The sequence below is a fragment of the Dipodomys ordii genome, unplaced genomic scaffold, assembly GCF_000151885.1.
Source record: "Dipodomys ordii isolate 6190 unplaced genomic scaffold, Dord_2.0 Scaffold6, whole genome shotgun sequence".
In the NCBI taxonomy this organism is placed as follows: Eukaryota; Metazoa; Chordata; class Mammalia; order Rodentia; family Heteromyidae; genus Dipodomys; species Dipodomys ordii.
This window is the reverse complement of record NW_012267222.1, coordinates 10,405,165-10,423,613: the sequence shown is the minus strand read 5'-3', so window position 1 is coordinate 10,423,613 and position 18,449 is coordinate 10,405,165. Positions and strand designations below refer to the sequence as shown.

Sequence of the window (18,449 nt, the reverse complement as noted above, 5' to 3'; positions counted from 1 at the left end):
CCTTGGGAGAGAAGACTTGTATTCTACTAAACAGTCATTACTTAAATTTGTTTTAAGGCTTCCTACATGATGGTACTGTTTCTTGTCTTGCCAACATTCCAATATTGTTCTGTTGCCCACTGATGCCATTTCCATACACTAGTCTCTCACAAGATTCATAAATGGACCAAATCTCCACAGCCTTTCTTTGGTCATATCTACCACCATTTAGTTTCTTTTTTCTTCTTGTTGTTGTTGTTGGTCATGGGCTTGAACTCTGGGCTGGATGCTGTCCCTGAGCTTTTAAGCTCAAGGCTAGCACTCTACCACTTCTGGTGGTTAATTGGAGATGAGAGTCTCATGGACTTTTCTCCCTCATCTGGCTTCTAACCATGATCCTCAGATTTCAGCCTCCTGAATAGCTAGGATTATAGGCGTGAGCCACTGGCACCAAGAGATTCTTATCTCCAGTAAAATAAGCCAGAAGTGATGCTGTGGCTCAAGTGGTAGAGCACTAGCCTTGAACAAAAAGCAGCTCAGGAATAGCACCCAAGCCCTGAGTTCAAGCCTGAGGACCAGGAAAAAAAAAAAAAGATTGTTAAGGAGAGGGATTTATAAGTTTTATTAGTGTACTTTCCATAGATATTTCACTACTTTGTCTTGCATTTGCATCCTCATTGTTTCTGAAAATAAAATTATGTTAATTTGTTAGTCCAGACGATGAAGAAGAGGAGCAAAACGGCCCATTGACACTTGTTGAAGATACAACATCTACCTCACCTATTCCTAAATTACCACAGTGTCTGCAAGAGGAAGAAGAAAAAGAGAGTGACTCAGATTCAGAGGGTCCCATTCAGTACCGAGATGAAGAGGATGAGGATGAAAGCCATCAGAGTAAGAAAGAGGAGGAACAGCAAAAGAAACAATCCTGTTACAGCTAAAGCTACATGCTGGTCTTAGCAAGTACAAGATGGATGGAAACAGACCCCCTCTTCCACTGAGTCTTCTAGGTGTTGGAAGCTCTACAGAGTACTGGCTCCTGCTTATTGTACCTCTGTTGAAATAAGCCATGAGTGGGAGCCACAGAGATTGGGTCATTCAAAAAAAATTTTATTTGTAAACTGTTCACCCAATCGTGGGAGTATAGATCAGCCACAGAGCACATGGTTAGCATACATAAGGCCTTGGATTTAATTCCCAACACCAAAAAATAAATAAATAAATTCACCTTGATGATAGATATTAAAGAATATGGAGTAGAGGAAAACTGGTACATGAGCTAAATTGAAAAGACAGAAGTGATACCGTGTTTCAATATAATGAACTTATTGTCATAGGACAAAGAAAAAACTGTTTATGTCTACAGTCTTTGTGAATAATGGTATTATGATTCAAGAAGTGGAAATGCAGCTTTAAAAACACATTAGGGGGGCTGAGAAGGTGGCTCAGTGGTAGAGCGCTTGCCTTGCATGCCTGAGGCCCTGGGTTTGATTCCTCAGCACCACATAAGCAAAAAGAAAAAAAAAAATTAGGGGCTGTGAAGGTGGCTTAGTGGTAAAGTGCTTGCTTCGCATGCATGTAGCCCTGGGTTCCATTCCTCAGCACCACATAAGCAGAAAAAAACAGAAGTGGCACTGTGGCTCAAGTGGTAGAGCACTAGCCTTGAAAAAAGAAACAGGTACAGTGCTCAGGCCCTGAATTCAAGCTCCAGTACTGGGGGGGGAAAAAGAAGTGGAAGTATGGCTCAAATGATAGAACACCAGCCTTGGGTGAAAAAGCTAAGAGACAGCACCCAGGCCCTGTGTTGAAGCACTAGTACTGGCGCGTGCACACGCGGGTGCACACAAACACACACACACACGAAAGGAGAGACAAAAAGGAAAGGAATCCAGGCACTGGTTGCTAAGAACTGAGGATTGAGGTTCAAAGCCAGGCAGACAAATCCATAAAACAACTGAAGGTATGGCTCAAGTGGTAGAGTACAAGCCTTGAGTTAAAAGTATAGTAGCTAGAGTGCATGTCTCTGAGTTCAAGCCCCAATATTAGCACAAAACAAATGAAAAACATAAATTAGCTGGTGTGCACTGATACATGACGTCAATTTAAAAAAAAAGATTATGGGTGTTTTAATTTGAAAGCTTTTATGCTTTAATTCTGATGCCTGTCCCAAGCCTAACAACTCTAAAAGGAAAATGTAAAAGGCTGGTGGAAGAGGGAAGAAGATCCCTTGCCTGTCTGAGTCATCTTGCTGATGACTTTTGGATGACTTCAGTTTTCCCACCTCCTCCTGTGTTTAGCTGAATTATTTATTATGTTAATTATTATTTATTTAATTAATTTTGTTAGTATTAGAGATTAAACGAAGGACTTTGTGCTTGCTAGATTGTATTCTACAAGTTGAGCTACCTCCAGTCTCCTGACTGAATCGTAAGTTAAGTGGGAAGCTGGATTCATTCAGATTCTTGCCTCACTCTATATTAGGTCAGGCTATTGGTAGCTATTTGCTTTGTACTTCTTCATTTTGTTCTCCCCCTTGTTTACAGGTGCTCTGGCTAACAAAGTGAAGAGGAAGGACACACTGGCAATGAAGTTGAACCACAGACCCAGTGAACCAGAGTTGAACTTGAATTCTTGGCCTCATAAAAGCAAGGAGGAGTGGAATGAAATACGGCACCAGATTGGGAACACACTGATCCGGTAGGCCTTTGCTTAGATGGGCTGAGTTTGATTGTGCTGGAATGCGTGTTAGACATTTTGTGGGAGATTATTTATCATCTTTTTTTGTTTTTATTTTTGTCAGTCATGGGCTGGAACTCTGGGCCTGGGTGTTGTTCCTGAGCTCTTCAGCTCAAGGTTAGCACTCTACTACTTGAGCCACAGCACCACTTCCAGTTTTCTGGTGGTTAATTGGAGATAAGAGTCTCACAGTCTTTCCTGCCCAGGCTGGCTTTGAACCATGATCCTCAGATCTCAGCCTCCTGAGTAGCTATCATCCTTTTAAGAAGTACAATTTTTTTTGGGGGGGGGTCCAGTCATGGGGCCTGAACTCTGGGCCTGGGCGCTGTCCCTCAGCTCTTCAGCTCAAGGCTAGCGCTTTACCACTTGAGCCACAGTGCCACTTCTGGCTTTTTTGTTTTTGCTTACGTGGTGCTGAGGAATCAAACCCAGGGCCTCATGCATGCAAGGCAAGCGCTTTAACACTGAGCCACCTTCCCAGCCCAAAAAGTACAAATATGCTCTAAGAATTTGGAAATTTAGGAATTAGAAATCATTGAGTAAGATACATGGTTTTGCAAAAGTTGCTAAAGAAGTCAGGATAATTTCTGGGACATTAGGAAGCCTCTGCTGTCATTTTTTTTTGGGGGGGGGGCTTGAACTCTGTGCCTGGGCGCTGTCTCTCAGCTCTTCAGCTCAAGGCTAGCACTCTACCACTTGAGCCACAGTTTTTTTCTTTTTGCTTATGTGGTGCTGAGGAATCAAACCCAGGGCCTCATGCATGCAAGACAAGCACCCTACCACTAAGCCACCTTCCCAGCCCCTTTCACTTTTTTTTTTTGGTCAGTCGTGGGGCTTGAACTCTGGGCCTGGGTGCTGTCCCTCAGCTCTTCAGCTCAAGGCAAGCGAGCACTCTACCACTTGAGCTACAACACCACTTCCGGTTTTCTGGTGGTTTATTGGAGATAGGAGTCTCACGGTATCTCCTGCCCGGGCTGGCTTTGAACTGCGATCCTCAGATCTCAGCCTCTTGAGTAGCTAGGATTACAGGCGTGAGCCACCAATGCCCGGCCAGCCTGTCACTTTTTTTTATCCAGTTGCTAAACCATGAAATGCCAACCCAGTTACTCACACTTAACTTTTCTTTTTGCGTATTCCATTTTTTCCATGTAACTGCTTCCTTTCAAAATGTTAGTGTAGTTCTCAAGTCAGCTGGAACCAAATTATAGGAAACTAAATGCTGGCCAGCTTCCCGCATATACAACACTCATTAATAGTCCAGTTGCCATGACAGGTGTTTGCTTGGTACAGACAATTCTCACAAGGGAAAGAGTAAAAAGATAGACTTCTTGCCCTACTCCCTGTGAATTAATTAACTGAAGGTATCTGTTAATTAAAATACATTATTTCCTCACTTTTTAACATCCAGCTTTACTGTGTATGTTGCATAGAGAGACAAGTATGGCCCTTTTTTCTTCCTGTAAACAATTTTTGGATCCTAAAACCATTCTTGGCCACTTCAACACAAAGATTACTTAGTCTCTATGACCTGTGATCTGACAGCTGTTGAAATTCAAGGTAATTAGAGAGAAAGGATATAAAGGCCTCGTCTTACTCTGACTGTGTTCCTAACTCACATATTTCCAGTCCGGACATTGGTTTGTTAGATGTTCTTTGTGGCACCAAAACTTCTAGACTGGCCCTTTATATTTAAGATTTTGAGATTTGGTATTTGTATGTGGATGTATTCTTTTCTTTCTTTTTTTTTTTTTTGCTGTTCTAGGGCTTGAACTCAGCAGGACTCTGTCCTGAGCCTCTCTGCTCAAGGCTAGCTCTCTACCACTTGAGCCACAGTGCCACTTCCTGCCTACTCAGGAGGCTGAGATCTAAGAATTGCATTCAAGGGGCTGGGAAGGTGGCTCAGTGGTAGAGCGCTTGCCTTGCATGCTGAGGCCCCGGGTTCAATTCCTCAGCACCACATGAGCAAAAAGAAAAAACCCGGAAGTGGCGCTGTGACTCAAGAGGTAGAGTGCTAGCCTTGAGCTGAAGAGCTGAGGGACAGCACCAAGGCCCAGAGTTCAGGCCTCACGACCGGACCCAAAAAATAAAAAAAAGCATTGCATTCAAAGCCAGCCCAGGCAGGAAAGTCCACTTATCTCCAATTAACCACCAGAAAGCTGGAAGTTGGCACTGTAGTTCAAGTGGTAGAGCGCTCACCTTGAGCTGAAGAGCATTCAGCTCCAGAGTTCAAGCCCCATGATTGGCAAAAAAAAAAAAAAATTTTGAGGGCTGGGAAGGTGACTCAGTGGTAGAGTGCTTGCCTTGCATGCATGAGGCCCTGGGTTCAATTCCTCAGCACCATGTAAGAAGAAAAAGCCAGAAATGGCACTGTGGCTCAAGTGGTAGAGAGGAGAGCTAGCCCAGAGCTAAAGAGCTGAGGGACAGCACCTAGGCCTAGAGTTCAGATCCCTCAACCAACAAAAACAAAAAAATTGAGCCTGGTGCCAGTGGCTCAACCTATAATCCTACTTATTAAGGAGGCTGAGAACTGAGGATTGTGGTTCAAAGCTAGCCCGGGGAGGAAAGTCCATGAGACTGTTATCTCCAATTCACCACAAACAGTGGAAAATGGAGCTGTGTCTCAAGTGATAGAATGCTAGCCTTGAGTAAAAACAAAACAAAAAAACAAAACAAAACACAGGGACAGTACCCAGGCTCTAAGTTCAAGCCCCAGAACCAGTAGGGACAGGGTGGCGGGGGTGGGGAGGTGAGGAGGGAAGCAGAGTTAGAGGTATGGATCAGATGGTAGAGTGCAAACCAAAGAAACAAGCCAGGCAGGCTTGAGGGCAAATTCCAATACTACCAAAAATAAATGAATAGTTTGACATTTACAGAAAAGTTTTAAGAGTATATACCTTTGACCTAGAAGAATGTGAACATTCATATTTTCTTTGTTATTGTGTTCCCTGTCTGTATACACATATATTTTTCCCTGAACCATTTGACAATAAATTACAGGTCAGGTATAGTGGTACATGATTAAAATTCCAGCACTTAGGGCTGGGAAGTTGGCTCAGTGGTAGAGCGCTTCCCTTGCATGCCTGAGGCCCTGGGTTCGATTCCTCAGCACCACATAAGCAAAAAGAAAAAAGCCGGAAGTGGTGCTGTGGCTCAAGTGGTAGAGCGCTAGCCTTGAGCTGAAGAGCTGAGGGACAGTGCCCAGGCCCAGAGTTCAGGCCCCACGACCGGACCCAAAAAAAAAAAAATTCCAGCACTTGGAAGGCTGGGAAGGAAGAGCCAGTTTGAAACCAGCTTGTGCTATATGTGAAACTCTGACTGAGAGAAATACAGAGAAAGAGATGGAGAAACATACTTGCAGATATTGTGATTCTTTACTCCATACTACTTTAGCATGTAATCTATAAAGAAGGATATTCTTGCCAGGCACTGGTGGCTCACGCCAATAATCCTAGCTACTCAGGAGGCTGAGATCTGAAGATACCTGTTCAAAGCCAGCCTGGACAGGAAAGTCCATGAGACTTTTTTTTTTTGGGGGTCCGGTCGTGAGGCCTGAACTCTGGGCCTGGGCGCTGACCCTCAGCTCTTCAGCTCAAGGTTAGCGCTCTACCACTTGAGCCACAGTGCCACTTCTGGCTTTTTCTGTTTATGTGGTGCTGAGGAATTGAACCCAGGGCCTCATGCATGCAAGGCAAGCACTGTGCCACTGAGCCACCTTCCCAGCCTTCCATGTGACTCTTATCTTCAATAAACCACCAGAAAACCAGAAGTGGCACAGTGGCTCAAGTGGTAGATAGAGTGCTAGCCTTGAGCTGAAGAGCTGAAGGACAGAGTCCAGGCCCAGAGTTCAAGCCCCATGACCAACCAAAAAAAGGGGGGAGGATATTTTTTTATCATACCTATAGTATACATAACAAGTTGAAGTAATTTTATATTAGAATGGCAATATAGGGCTGGGAATGTGGCTTAGTAGTGGTAGACTGCTTGCCTAGCATGGATGAAGCTCTGGGTTCAATTCTTCAGTACCACATAAACAGAAAAAGCCGGAAGTGATTCTGTGGCTCAATGGTAGAGAGCTAGCCTTGAGCACAAGAAGCTCAGGGACAGAACCCAGGCCCTGAGTTAAAGCCCCAGGACTGGCAAAAAAAAAAAAAAAAGGCAATATAATTATGTCTAGTAAACCATATGTATTCAATTTTACCAATCATCCTAGGTTTAATTTGGTTGGTTGTTTTATTTTTGTAGGGGGTAAAATGGGGAGAAGTTGGTCTTTTTTCATAAGTTCATGCAATATAACCCAGGCTGGCATTGAATTCGGTCTTCCTGCTTCTGCTTCCCAAGTGCTGGTATTACACAGTGGTATTCTACTCATCCAGCTCCCAGTAATATTCTAGCAGGCTTTTTTTTTTTTTCCCCAGTCTGGATTTGAGTCTAAAGTAACCATTTGTATTAGTTGTCATAGCCCTTTGGTTTCCTTTAATTAGAAGAAATTCCATAGCCATTTTTTTTGGGGGGGGTCCGGTTGTGGGGCCTGAACTCTGGGTCTGGGCACTGTCCCTCAGCTCATCAGCTCAAGGCTAGCAGTCTACCCCTTGAGCCACAACGCCACTTCCGGCTTTTTTCTTTTTGCTTATGTGGTGCTGAGGAATTGTTCTGTTTTTCTTTTTTCTTTTTGCTTATGTTCTTTTTTCTTTTTGCTTATGTGGTGCTGAGGAATTGTGCTGTTCTGTCCACTATTCAGATTGCCAGTGTCTGAGGGCAATTTTATACTGACCTTTGGAACACATTTGCATAGTTTTAGTCACTGTAGGGGGAAAACAAAAATAATTTTTCTTTTTTTTTTTCTTTTTTTTCTGTCGGTTGTGGGGCTTGAACTCTGGTCCTGGGTGCTGCCCCTCAGCTCTTCAGCTCAAGGTTAGCGCTCTACCACTTGAGCCACAGTGCCACTTCCGACTTTTTCTGCTTATGTGGTACTGAGGAATCGAACCCAGGGCCTCATGCATGCGAGGCAAGCACTCTACCACTGAGCCACCTTCCCAGCCCCCAAAATAATTTTTCTATCAGAATAAATTTGCAAAGCTTTTTTTTTTTTCCCCGCATGTAAAAATAAAGAACTTTTGGGCTTCATGGTCATGCTGAGCAAGACCTTTCCTCTCCCATGGTTTAGCAGTGGTCAGCAGGCTTCTTGTCCTGCCTGAGAAGCTGCCTGCACTTTAAGCCTACCCACATGGCCTCCCCATTTAGGAGCTCATGGCTGAGGTAATGGCATGCATTGCTTGAATCACTATTCTGGTTCATCAAACACTTCTGAAGTCATACAGATACTGTCTGTTTTCTCCTTTTGTTGGTCCTACAAGACCTAGTAAAGCTATTAAAAATAAAATCCAGTGGCAAAAGACAAATTAGGCTGCCCAAGAATGTAGATACAAATGGATTACCAGCAAAAAAATGATCAGAAATATCTGCTAAAAAGAAAGACTAATAAGTGAAGGTGTGGCTCAGGTTGTAAGAGTATATATACCCTTTGCCTAGAAGAGGGTTAACATTCATGTTTACTTTATTGATCATATGGTTTTATTGATTATTAGAGCATCAACCTTGAGCAAAAAAGCCAAGCCAGAGAGCAAGACCTTGAGTTTGAGCCCCAGTCCCAGCACCAAAAAAAAAAGAAAGACTAATGTAATTTTCCCAAAAATCACAATTATTTTAACTTTGGGCAAAATGGTAAAAAGCACTTCTTTCTTTCTTTCTTTCTTTCTTTCTTTCTTTCTTTCTCTCTTTCTTTCTTTCTTTCTTTGTCAGTGTGGGTATGAACTCAAGACCTGGATGCAGTCCCTGAACCTCTTTGTGCTCAAGGTTAGCACTCTACCACTTGAGCCACAGCACCACTTCTGTTTTCTTGTGGTTAATTAGAGATAAGAGTCTCACAGACAGGCTGGGAAAGGCTTAGAAATGCAATCCTCAGATTTCAGCCTCCTGAGGAGCTAGGATTACAAGTATGAGCCACCAGCACCTGGCTTTAAAGTTTTTTTTGTCATCACCTCCATTTCCACTTTTGTGAGAAATCTTAAAGTACTTTTTCAGTATTTGGCATCATAGCCCTTCCTTCTAATTAGTTGCTCTTCCTGGTAAAGTCATCTTCATCATTAGTAATGCTTATTACTAGTGCTTATTACTAATGATGAGACTTATCTATTCATGCTCAAGACAGCTAATGCTTGATTCTCAGTTTTAAATTGAACTTAGCTGGAGAGTGAGGAAACAAATGGGCCTTGCTGTCAACCTGATTGACCACAGAAAAGGGTTATTTGTTCCACCCTCTACCATACCAGATCCCATGCTCAGCTTTACTACCAGTGGCAAATAACTAGTTTGTTAATCCCACAGTGCATGTGTTGATTTTGTGAGTAGCTGATGCACAAATCCACAGAAACAGACTGAATTATGTTGCCCTTCTCTTTCTTTTGGGATCTAGCTGTTATAATTTGGTAACTAGTATTGGCCAAGATAACATTCTGCCAGAACAGTGGCCCTTTTAGAGTTTCAGCAAGAGAATATCAAGATTTGGGATTGAGCCAGGTACTAGTGGTTCACGCCTATAATCCTGCCTTCTCAGCAGGCTGAGATATCAGGATCAACACTTCAAAGCAGGAAAGTCTATGAGACTCATCTCCAAATAACCACCAGAAAACCAGAACTGAACTGTGGTTTGCACTGGCCTTGAGCAAAAAGGCTCAGGGCCTGAGTTTAAGCCCTATAACCTACCAAAATTGGGAAATTGTTTAAGAATGAAGGCCTCAAGTCTTTAACTCCCAATTTCCATTTCCTGCGTTTAGAGTAGTAAATGTTTCTTTCACTTCTCCATTTTTCCCTACCTTATCCTTGTTACACTAAGCTAATTTTTCTTAATGGGTCATGGGTCTTGAACTCTGGGCCTGGGCGCTGTCCCTCAGCTCTTTAGCTCAAGGCATGTATGTTCTCGACTACCTGAGCCACAGTGCCATTTCTGGCTTTTCCTGCTTATGTGGTGCTGAGGAATAGAGCCCAGGGCCTCATGCATGCAAGGCAAGCATTCTTCCACTGAGCCGCCTTCCCAGCCCTATGAAACTCTTATCTACAATAAACTGCTGAGAAAAGCCAGAAGTAGCACTGTAGCTCAGAATAGTAGAGTGCTAGCTTTGAGCACAAAGAGGTGCAGGGACAGCGTCTAGACCCTATGTTCAAGCCCCAAAAAAGAAAGAAAAAGAAAAAAAAGAAACAAAAATCTGTGGCCAGTGATTCATGCCTGTAATCCTATATACTTAGGAGATAGATCTGGAGAATCTACTCTCCAAAATAACCAGCAGAAAGCCAGCTAAAGGCATGTCGCAAATGGTGGAACACCAGCCAGGCAAGCAAGTTCATCCCAAAGTAAAATATTCCCCCCACATTCTCAGGGGGTGCTTGACACTTGAGATAGTGCCAAACTCCATGTGTAGTACTTTTCCCCTGTACACATACTTATGATAATGTTTAATTCATCAAGTAAGTATATTAACATCAACAATAGCTGATGATAAAACAGAACAATTAGCCAGGAGCTAATGGCTCAATGCCTATAATCCTGACTACTCAGGAGGCTGAGATCTGAGGATTGCAGTTCAAAGCCAGCCCAAGCAAGAAAGTCTGTAAGACTCTTACGTTAACCTCCAGAAAAACTGTAAATAGAACTGTGGCTTAAAGTGCTAGAGCACTAGCCTTGAGTGAAAAAGCTCAAGGACAGTGTCCAGGCCCTGAGTTCCAGCCCCATGACTGGGGGGGGGGGGGGGGGAAGGCAATTTTGTACTGTAACGTAATACAATTACATTTCCCACTTGGAAGCATTTTGTCTTTGTTAGCAGATAGAAATTGCTGGTCCAACTTGACTTGCATTTCGTGACCATTATTAAGTAAAGTAAGGGTTAATGAAACACCAGCACCACAACAACTTGACAGTCAACCCGATAATATAGATGGCTAATAATTAAAAGGATGGATAATACACACAGTGTGGGTTGTGCTGTACAAAGGGATGACTGTGTCCCATGTGGAACAGAGTAGAACAGCTCAAGATTTCAGAACAGCATGCAGCTTAAAGTCTATGAATTAGCTACATTTAGAATTTACTGTTTAATATTTTGGGGTCTTGGTTGACAGGGTAACTGAAAGCAAGAGCATGGGAAAATAGGGACTATTGTAAAATACGTATGAAATACCTCTATAAATCTACTAGAGTGGCTAAAATTAAATAATTTATTTTGCTGTTGGTTTTTTTCTTTTTTTTTCTTTTTGGTCATGGGGCCTAAACTTTGGGCCTGGGAGCTGTCCCTCAGCTCTTTAGCTCTACCACTTGAGCCACAGTGCCACTTCTGGCTTTTTCTGCTTATGTAGTGCTCAGGAATCAAACCCAGGGCTTCATGCATGCAAGGCAAGCACTTTACCACTGAACTACCTTGCCAGCCCCTTGCTGTTGCTTTTTTTTTTTTTTTGCCAGTTCTGGGCTTGAACTCTGGGCTTGGGCACTGCCCCTGAGCTCTTCAGCTCAAGGCGAGCACTCTACCACTTGAGCCACAGTGCCACTTCTGGCTTTTTCTGCTTATATGGTGCTGAGGAATTGAACCCAGGGCCTCATGCATGCAAGGCAAGCACTCTACCACTGAGCTACCTTCCCAGCCCTTGCTGTTGCTTTTGTTTGAAGCAGGATTTTGCTATATTTTCTAGACTGGCCTTGAACAGCCTCCTTTCTCAGACTCTCAAATACGAGGGGTTGTAGGCATGCAGTACCACTTCTGACTAAAATTAAACAGTATACCAAGAACTGCTGAGGATGAGAAGCCACTGAATTCTCATACTTCAGTGGTAGGAATGTAAATAATAGCAGTACTTTAGAAAAACAGCTTAAACCATGTGAAGTCCCTTGGTATAATTAATGCACACACATGTGCACACTTGCACATATACACATGCACACGCATATATAAAATGAACAACAAGAAACTAAAACAGGCTCTGTTGGAGGTTGATGGATATCAGTGGGAATCAGGAGGTCATATAGGATAAATGAAGATGAATATAGGTTTTTTTTGCATAAATGAGACGAACAGTTTAAGCTGTTCTTTTTGAAGTGAGTAGAGGAATATGGGAGAGTTATGTGCATGTATGGAAATGTCACAAAGGAACTCCCCCTTATACATCTAATACAGTAAAAAAAAAAAAACTCATTTGAAAAAAAATTATGGGGGCTGGGAAGGTGGCTCAGTGGTAGAGCGCTTGCCTTGCATGCATGAGGCCGTGGGTTCGATTCCTCAGCACCACATAAGCAAAAAGAAAAAAGCCAGAAATAGTGCTGTGGCTCAAGTGGTAGAGCGCTAGCCTTGAGCTGAAGAGCTGAGGGACAGCACCCAGGCCCAGAGTTCAGGCCCCACGATCGGACCCAAAAAAAAAAAAGAAAAAAAATTATGATGTAGAGTATGTGGTAACTCATGCCTATAAACCTAGCTGCTCAGAAGGCTGAGACATGGAGAATCAAGTCTTAAAACAAGCCCAGGCAGAAAGCAAAAAAGTCTGTGAGACTCCATTTCCACTTAGCCAGCAAAATGCTAGAAAGCAAGGCTAAAGTGGTAGAGCACCACCCATGAACAAGAAAGATGAGGAAGAACATAAAGCTCTGAGTGGCAGTTTCTTTCAAAATTGAACATAGGTATATATGTGATCCAGCCAGTCCATTTACTGCTATAGGCAAAACTGGAAGCAGCTCAAATATTTGTCAATAGGTAAATGGGTAATTTGTGGCATATTTATGCAAGAAAACAGTACTCAAGAATAAAAAGAACTAATTACAAAGTCACAACTTGGTGAATCTCAATAATTACTTTGAATTAAAAAAAATATTGGAAGCCAGGCGCTGGTGGCTCATGCATATAATCCTAGCTACTCAAGGGGCTGGGAAAGTGGCTTAGTGGTAGACTGCTTGCCTAGCATGGATGAAGCCCTGGGTTCAATTTCTCAGTACCACATAAACAGAAAAGGCTGGAAGTGGCACTGTGGCACAAGTGGTAGAGTGCTAGCCTTGAGCAGAAGCTCAGGAACAGTGCCCAAGCCCAGAGTTCAAGCCCCATGACCGACAAAAAAAAAAAAAGGAGATAGATCAGTGAAGCTGGGTACAAATGGCTCATACCTGTAATCCTAGCTATTCACAATGCTGAGATCTGAAGATCTCTGTTCAAAGACAGGCAGAAAAGCCTCTGAGGCTTTTTTTTTTTTTTGCAGTCCTCGGGCTTCAACTCAGGGGCTGGGCACTGTCCCTGAACTTCTGTTCAAGGCTAGAACTCTACCACTTGTGCCACAGTGCCACTTCCAGCTTTTTCTGTTTATGTGGTACTGAGGAATTGAACCCAGGGCTTCATCCATGCTAGGCAGGCAGTCTACCACTAAGCCACATTCCCAGCCCCTGGAGCCTTTTTTTTTTTTTTGTCCATTATGGGGCTTGAACTCTAGGCTTGGGCTCTGTCCCTCAGCTCTTCAGCCCAAGGCGAGCACTCTACCACTTAAGCCACAGCGCCACTTCTGGTTTTCTGGTGGTTTATTGGAGATAAGAGTCTTACGGTCTTTCCTGCCTGGGCTGGCTTTGAACCTGGATCTTCAGATCTCAGCCTCCTAAGCAGAAGGATTACAGGTGTGAGCCACCAGTGCCCACCTCCCTTGAGTCTCTTGTCTCAGTTAACCAGCAAAAAGCCAGAGTGGAGGGAGCTGTGGCCCAAGTGGTAAACTGCTAGCCTTGGGCAAAAAAGCTCAAGGACAGCACCTAGGCTCTGAGTTCAAACCCCAAGGGGGGAAAAAAATCAATGTACACCTTAAGTTATGGAGGATGAATTTAAAGACATGAGAAAATACGATAGGGTTTGTTGTGCGAAGAATTACATTCTCTGCAAAGTTGAATTCTGATTGTTATTCCCGGTAAATGTTAAATATAACCTCTTCTTTTTTTTTTTGTCAGTCATAGGGCTTGAATTTGGGGCCTGGGCACTGTCCATCAACTTTTCAGCTCAAGGCCAGCACTCTACCACTTAAGCCACAGTGCCACTTCCAGTTTTCTGGTGGTTAATTGAAGATAAGAGCCTGCCTTAAGCTGGGCGCCGGTGGCTCACACCTGTAATTCTAGCTACTCAGGAGGCTGAGTAGGAGGATTGCGGTTCAAAGCCAGCCCAGGCAGGAAAGTTTGTGAAACTCTTATCTCCAGTAAACCATCAGAAAACTGAAAGTGGCTCTGTGGCTCAAAGGGTAGAATGCTAGAATTGAGCAGATTAGCTGAGGGACAGCACAAGGGCCAAGAGTTCAAGACCAACAACCGACCACCAAAAAAAAAAAAAGTATCATGGACTTACCTGGACTTTCTTTTTTCTATTTTTATTTTTTGTCTAGACTCTCTTGAACCATGATCTCCAGATCTCAGCCTACTGAGTAGCTAGGATTAACCAGCACCCAGCTTGTGTTATGTTTCTTTTGTTTTGTTTCTGAGAGTACAGTTTGAAATCAGGGCTTCACACTTGCTTGATAGTCATTGTATCTATGAGCCACACTTTGTGTCCAAATTTCTGCTTTTAAAAGGCTCCTGCTGATTTTTTCAGAGTAGTCATAGAAAACAAATACAGGATACTATTCATTCTCTTGATTGTCATGATTGTTTCCCCGAGTGTGTTAAAATTTATTGACAGGCGTGGTAGCACACACAGCATTAAAGAGAGTGAGGCAGGAATATCACAAGTTCAAGATCAGCCTGGGTTACATGCCAAGACTCTGTCTGGGTGGGGGAGGGGGGGATAGGAAGGGGAAACAAAGGAGGAGGCAACAATGCTTGATAAGACATGTACTCATTATTTTGCCCATGTAATTGTAACCCTTCTATATAGTATTTTCACAATTAAAAGACTGTCTCATAAAACCAAAATAATGAAAAAATCAAATCATGTGTCTAATATATGCATAATTATACATACTTGTCATTTTTATATGAGTTATGCCTTCATAAATCCATTATTTTTAATTTTTTTTTTTTTTTTTGCCAGTCATGGGCCCTGAACTCTGGGCCTGGGCGCTGTCCCTCAGCTCTTCAGCTCAAGGCTAGCATTCTGCCACTTGAGCCACAGCTCCACTTCTGGCTTTTTCTGTTTATGTGGTGCTGAGGAATCGAACCCAGGGCCTCATGCATGCAAAGCAAGCACTCTACCACTGAGCCACCTTCTCAGCCCCAAATCCAGTATTTTTAAAGATCATTTGTAAAGGAAAAGAGGAAAAGTTCTTTGTTCTGAAAAGATGAAAAGTCTTTGAAAAGAAAAAAATATAAAAAGAAGCTGCATATGAGGTGGCTCAAACTAGGACTCCTAGACACATGGGAAGCAGATCAGACACTGGTTTGAGAGCAGCCAGGCCATTAACATTAATCTCAGTCCATGGCTGGGCATGCCTGTCATGTCATTCCTGTAGCAAAAAGAAGTACAAAGCCAGGTGCTGGTGGCTCAAGTCTGTAATCCTAGCTATTCAGAAGGCTGAGATCTGAGGATCACGGTTCAAAGCCAGCCTAGGCAGGAAAGTCCGTGAGACTCTTATCTCCATAAACCACTAGAAAACCGAAATGACACTGTGGCTTAAGCAATAGAGCACTTGCCTTGAGCTGAAGAGCTCAGGGATAGCACCCAAGCCCAGAGTTCAAGCCCCACAACTGACCAAAAAAAAAAAAAAAGGAAGCACCAATAGTAAGATCATAATCTAAGCTAACCTAGGCATAAAGTGAAGACCCTATGGTGAAAATAACCAATACTTAAAGGGGATGAGGAGTGGCTCAAATGCCTGCTTAGCAAGCCTGAGGCCCTCAGTTCAGACCCCAGTATTACCAAAAGAAAAAGATAAGTAAATTATGTACAGAATGGGACTAGGAGTTCTCTATGCAACCAACAAGGGTTGAATAATTAGTAGGTAGCTGAAACACTGTCTGAGAAGTATAAATTAAAGAAATGAATATCTTTCTGAGTCCAGAAATGATGTTATCATTGATGAATTAACACCTCACAATTGTTGATGAGATGAGAAACTTTCATCAAATACTTCACAGAGAAAACTGAAATATAAGTACAAAGTATCACCTAGAAAGAGATGGTCTTAAATTCCAGTGCCTCATAAGGCACTGGTTTAAAAACTCTAGAGAGCAAGCAGGATTTGGTGACATAAGACTTTAATCCCTGCTACTTGGGAGGAGAAACAGGAGGATGGAAAATTTAGGTCAGCCCAGGCAAAGTTAGGGAACCCTGTCCTGTTTCAGAAGCAAAGTGCAAAAGGAAGGAAGGGAGGGAAAGAAAGAGAGAATGAAGGAGAGAAAAGGAAGAAAAGGGAAAGAGAGGTGCTAAGGGCAGAGTTTATGTGGTAGAGTACTTGCCTAGCATACTTGAGGCCTTGGGTTCAATCTCCAGGTGTTACACACCTGTAGTCCTAGTTACTTGGGAAGTTGAGATAGGAAATAGCCAACCTGGTCAACATAGACTTGATCTCAAAAACAACTAAAATAGCGTCTGGGAAGGTGGCTCAGTGGTAGAGCACTTGCCTTGCATGCATGAGACCCTGGGTTCGATTCCTCAGCACCACATAAGCAAAAAGAAAAAAGGCCGGAAGTGGTGCTGTGGCTCAAGTGGTAGAGCGCTAGCCTTGAGCTGAAGAGCTGAGGGATAGCGCCCAGGCCCAGAGTTCAGGCCCCATGACTGGACCCAAAAAAAACAAAAACAAAATAAATAAATAAAATACCTACATACACAGTATATGTAATATTAATTCATATATTCATATATAAAATCTCATTCCACATCATGATTTATTGACCCAGAATTTCTAATATGCCTTAGGAATCTGAGTTTTATTGTTTTGGAGAGTTTGTGCCAGGTCTCAAAACCTAGGGCCTTATACATGCTAAACCCCACACTCACAACCTATGCCCCCCAAGTCACAACAATACTTCTATGTGAACCACCTTCATTTTACAGATGAGGACACTTAGAGTTTATCTGAACTTTTTTTGTGGTGACCTCTTCATGTCAGAGCTAGATTCCTAGCTTCCTGTTTGCATGTAAAATTCCTTTCAATGTGAAAATTACTTTTAAACAAATAAGGAAATAAAATTGCTTGAAAATGAAGTAATTTCTTGTATATGGCTTAATGTAAACTATGGTCCAAAATAGTTATAAATGTGATTGGGAGGTTTAACAGGAATGATATATGTGTCTCCTTTTTTAGGCGACTGAGTCAAAGACCAACACCAGAAGAACTAGAACAACGAAATATACTACAACGTGAGTCCAGTTATTTTATCATGCGCTGTGTGTGTGTGTTTGTGTGTGTCTCTATACTGAGACTTGAACATTTTTGCCTCATAGTCTTGCTATTCAAAGAGAGTGCTTTACCACTTGAGCCACACCTTCACTTTTGGCTTTTTGGTAGTTATTTGGAGATAAGAGTCTCATTTGTCTGCCCAGGCTGGCTTGGAACCACAATCCTCAGATCTCAGCCTAGGATTACAGTAGGAGAGTAGCTTGAGAGCTATAGTCATGAGCCATCGGCACCTGACAGTTGATGACTTTAAGTTATAAAGGAATAAGTATTTGCTAAGTGGACCAAAGAGAGTGTTCCTATCAAAACACAGTATCTTTTCTTCAGGGAACAAAGTTTTCAAAGCTTTGTTTGAAAGTTACTGTCATGTTATTGTTCAGTGTATTGAAATATTCCAGAAAATACTATTTTAGTATTCTCAGAGAATCCTGGGACTACCTTGGGCATGACAGTGTGAGAGATACTTGTTCCAACTTTTCTTTGTCTTCAGGGAACCAACGTAGTAGCTGTACTCATAGATGAGAGTGGAATCTGAGGGCACAGAGCAAGTCCCCAGTTTCCTGGGTTTTCTGCAGTTCTTCTCTTTTTAAATCTTACCTCTATAGCCATCAAATAGAACCATGTGTTTAATTTGTTGCCTGTGTACATAATGTTCTGAAATGGCATTCTAATCTAGTGTATCAGTTAAAATTGCCAGAGATTATAGCCATCAGGCCTTCACCATGTATTTCCTCACTGTCTTCCTGTTCCTCACTGTGGGGTCCTACTCAACATGACTCTTACCCATTGCCCCAAGCTCCTCTGTCAGCTACTCAGATAACTCTTGGGACTGTACTCCCTTCACAGAACCAGCCTCCAGGAATACCCTAAGCCCCTGAAGGAGAGACTTTATCTGTCCTGTCACACCAGTGTCCTTGGGTTTCTCAAATCCTATCCCTCTGGCTGCACCTGCCCCTACTTGCTCTCATCCCTACCCAGATGAGCTCTCCTAGGAAATGAACTTCAAGGTGGGACCAGGGATAAGGAACAAAAGAGGCCAGACGATGACATAGAGGATGAGAATGGATGTTATAGATGTGGAAGGCCACACACTAAGTGTGCTTTTGGGATCAGCAAAGAGATGGGGATGTGACAGCCTTCCCTTCTGTGAAGTTGCTCTGGGCTTGCTGTCCCACCAATCCATCGCCTGCCTTCAGCACTATTTAGGTATATTTAACTTAGTTACCTAGTGAATTTAAAATGTGAGAGGGGCTGGGAATGTGGCTTAGTGGTAGAGTGCTTGCCTAGCATGCATGAAGCCCTGGGTTCAATTCCTCAGTATCACATAAACAGAAAAACCCAGAAATGGG

General features: G+C 42.8%; 1 protein-coding gene across 1 annotated transcript in view; it reads left to right on the top strand.

The window, feature by feature from the left end:
• The window catches only part of Phactr4 (phosphatase and actin regulator 4), a 56,134-nt gene that overhangs the window by 30,026 nt on the left and 7,659 nt on the right, over window positions 1–18,449 (top strand). The window contains exons 8-10 of the mRNA XM_013032183.1: window positions 692–873; window positions 2,523–2,676; window positions 17,008–17,063. Of these exons, the coding sequence (XP_012887637.1) occupies window positions 692–873; window positions 2,523–2,676; window positions 17,008–17,063 (392 nt within the window). The remainder of the gene's footprint in view (window positions 1–691; window positions 874–2,522; window positions 2,677–17,007; window positions 17,064–18,449) is intronic.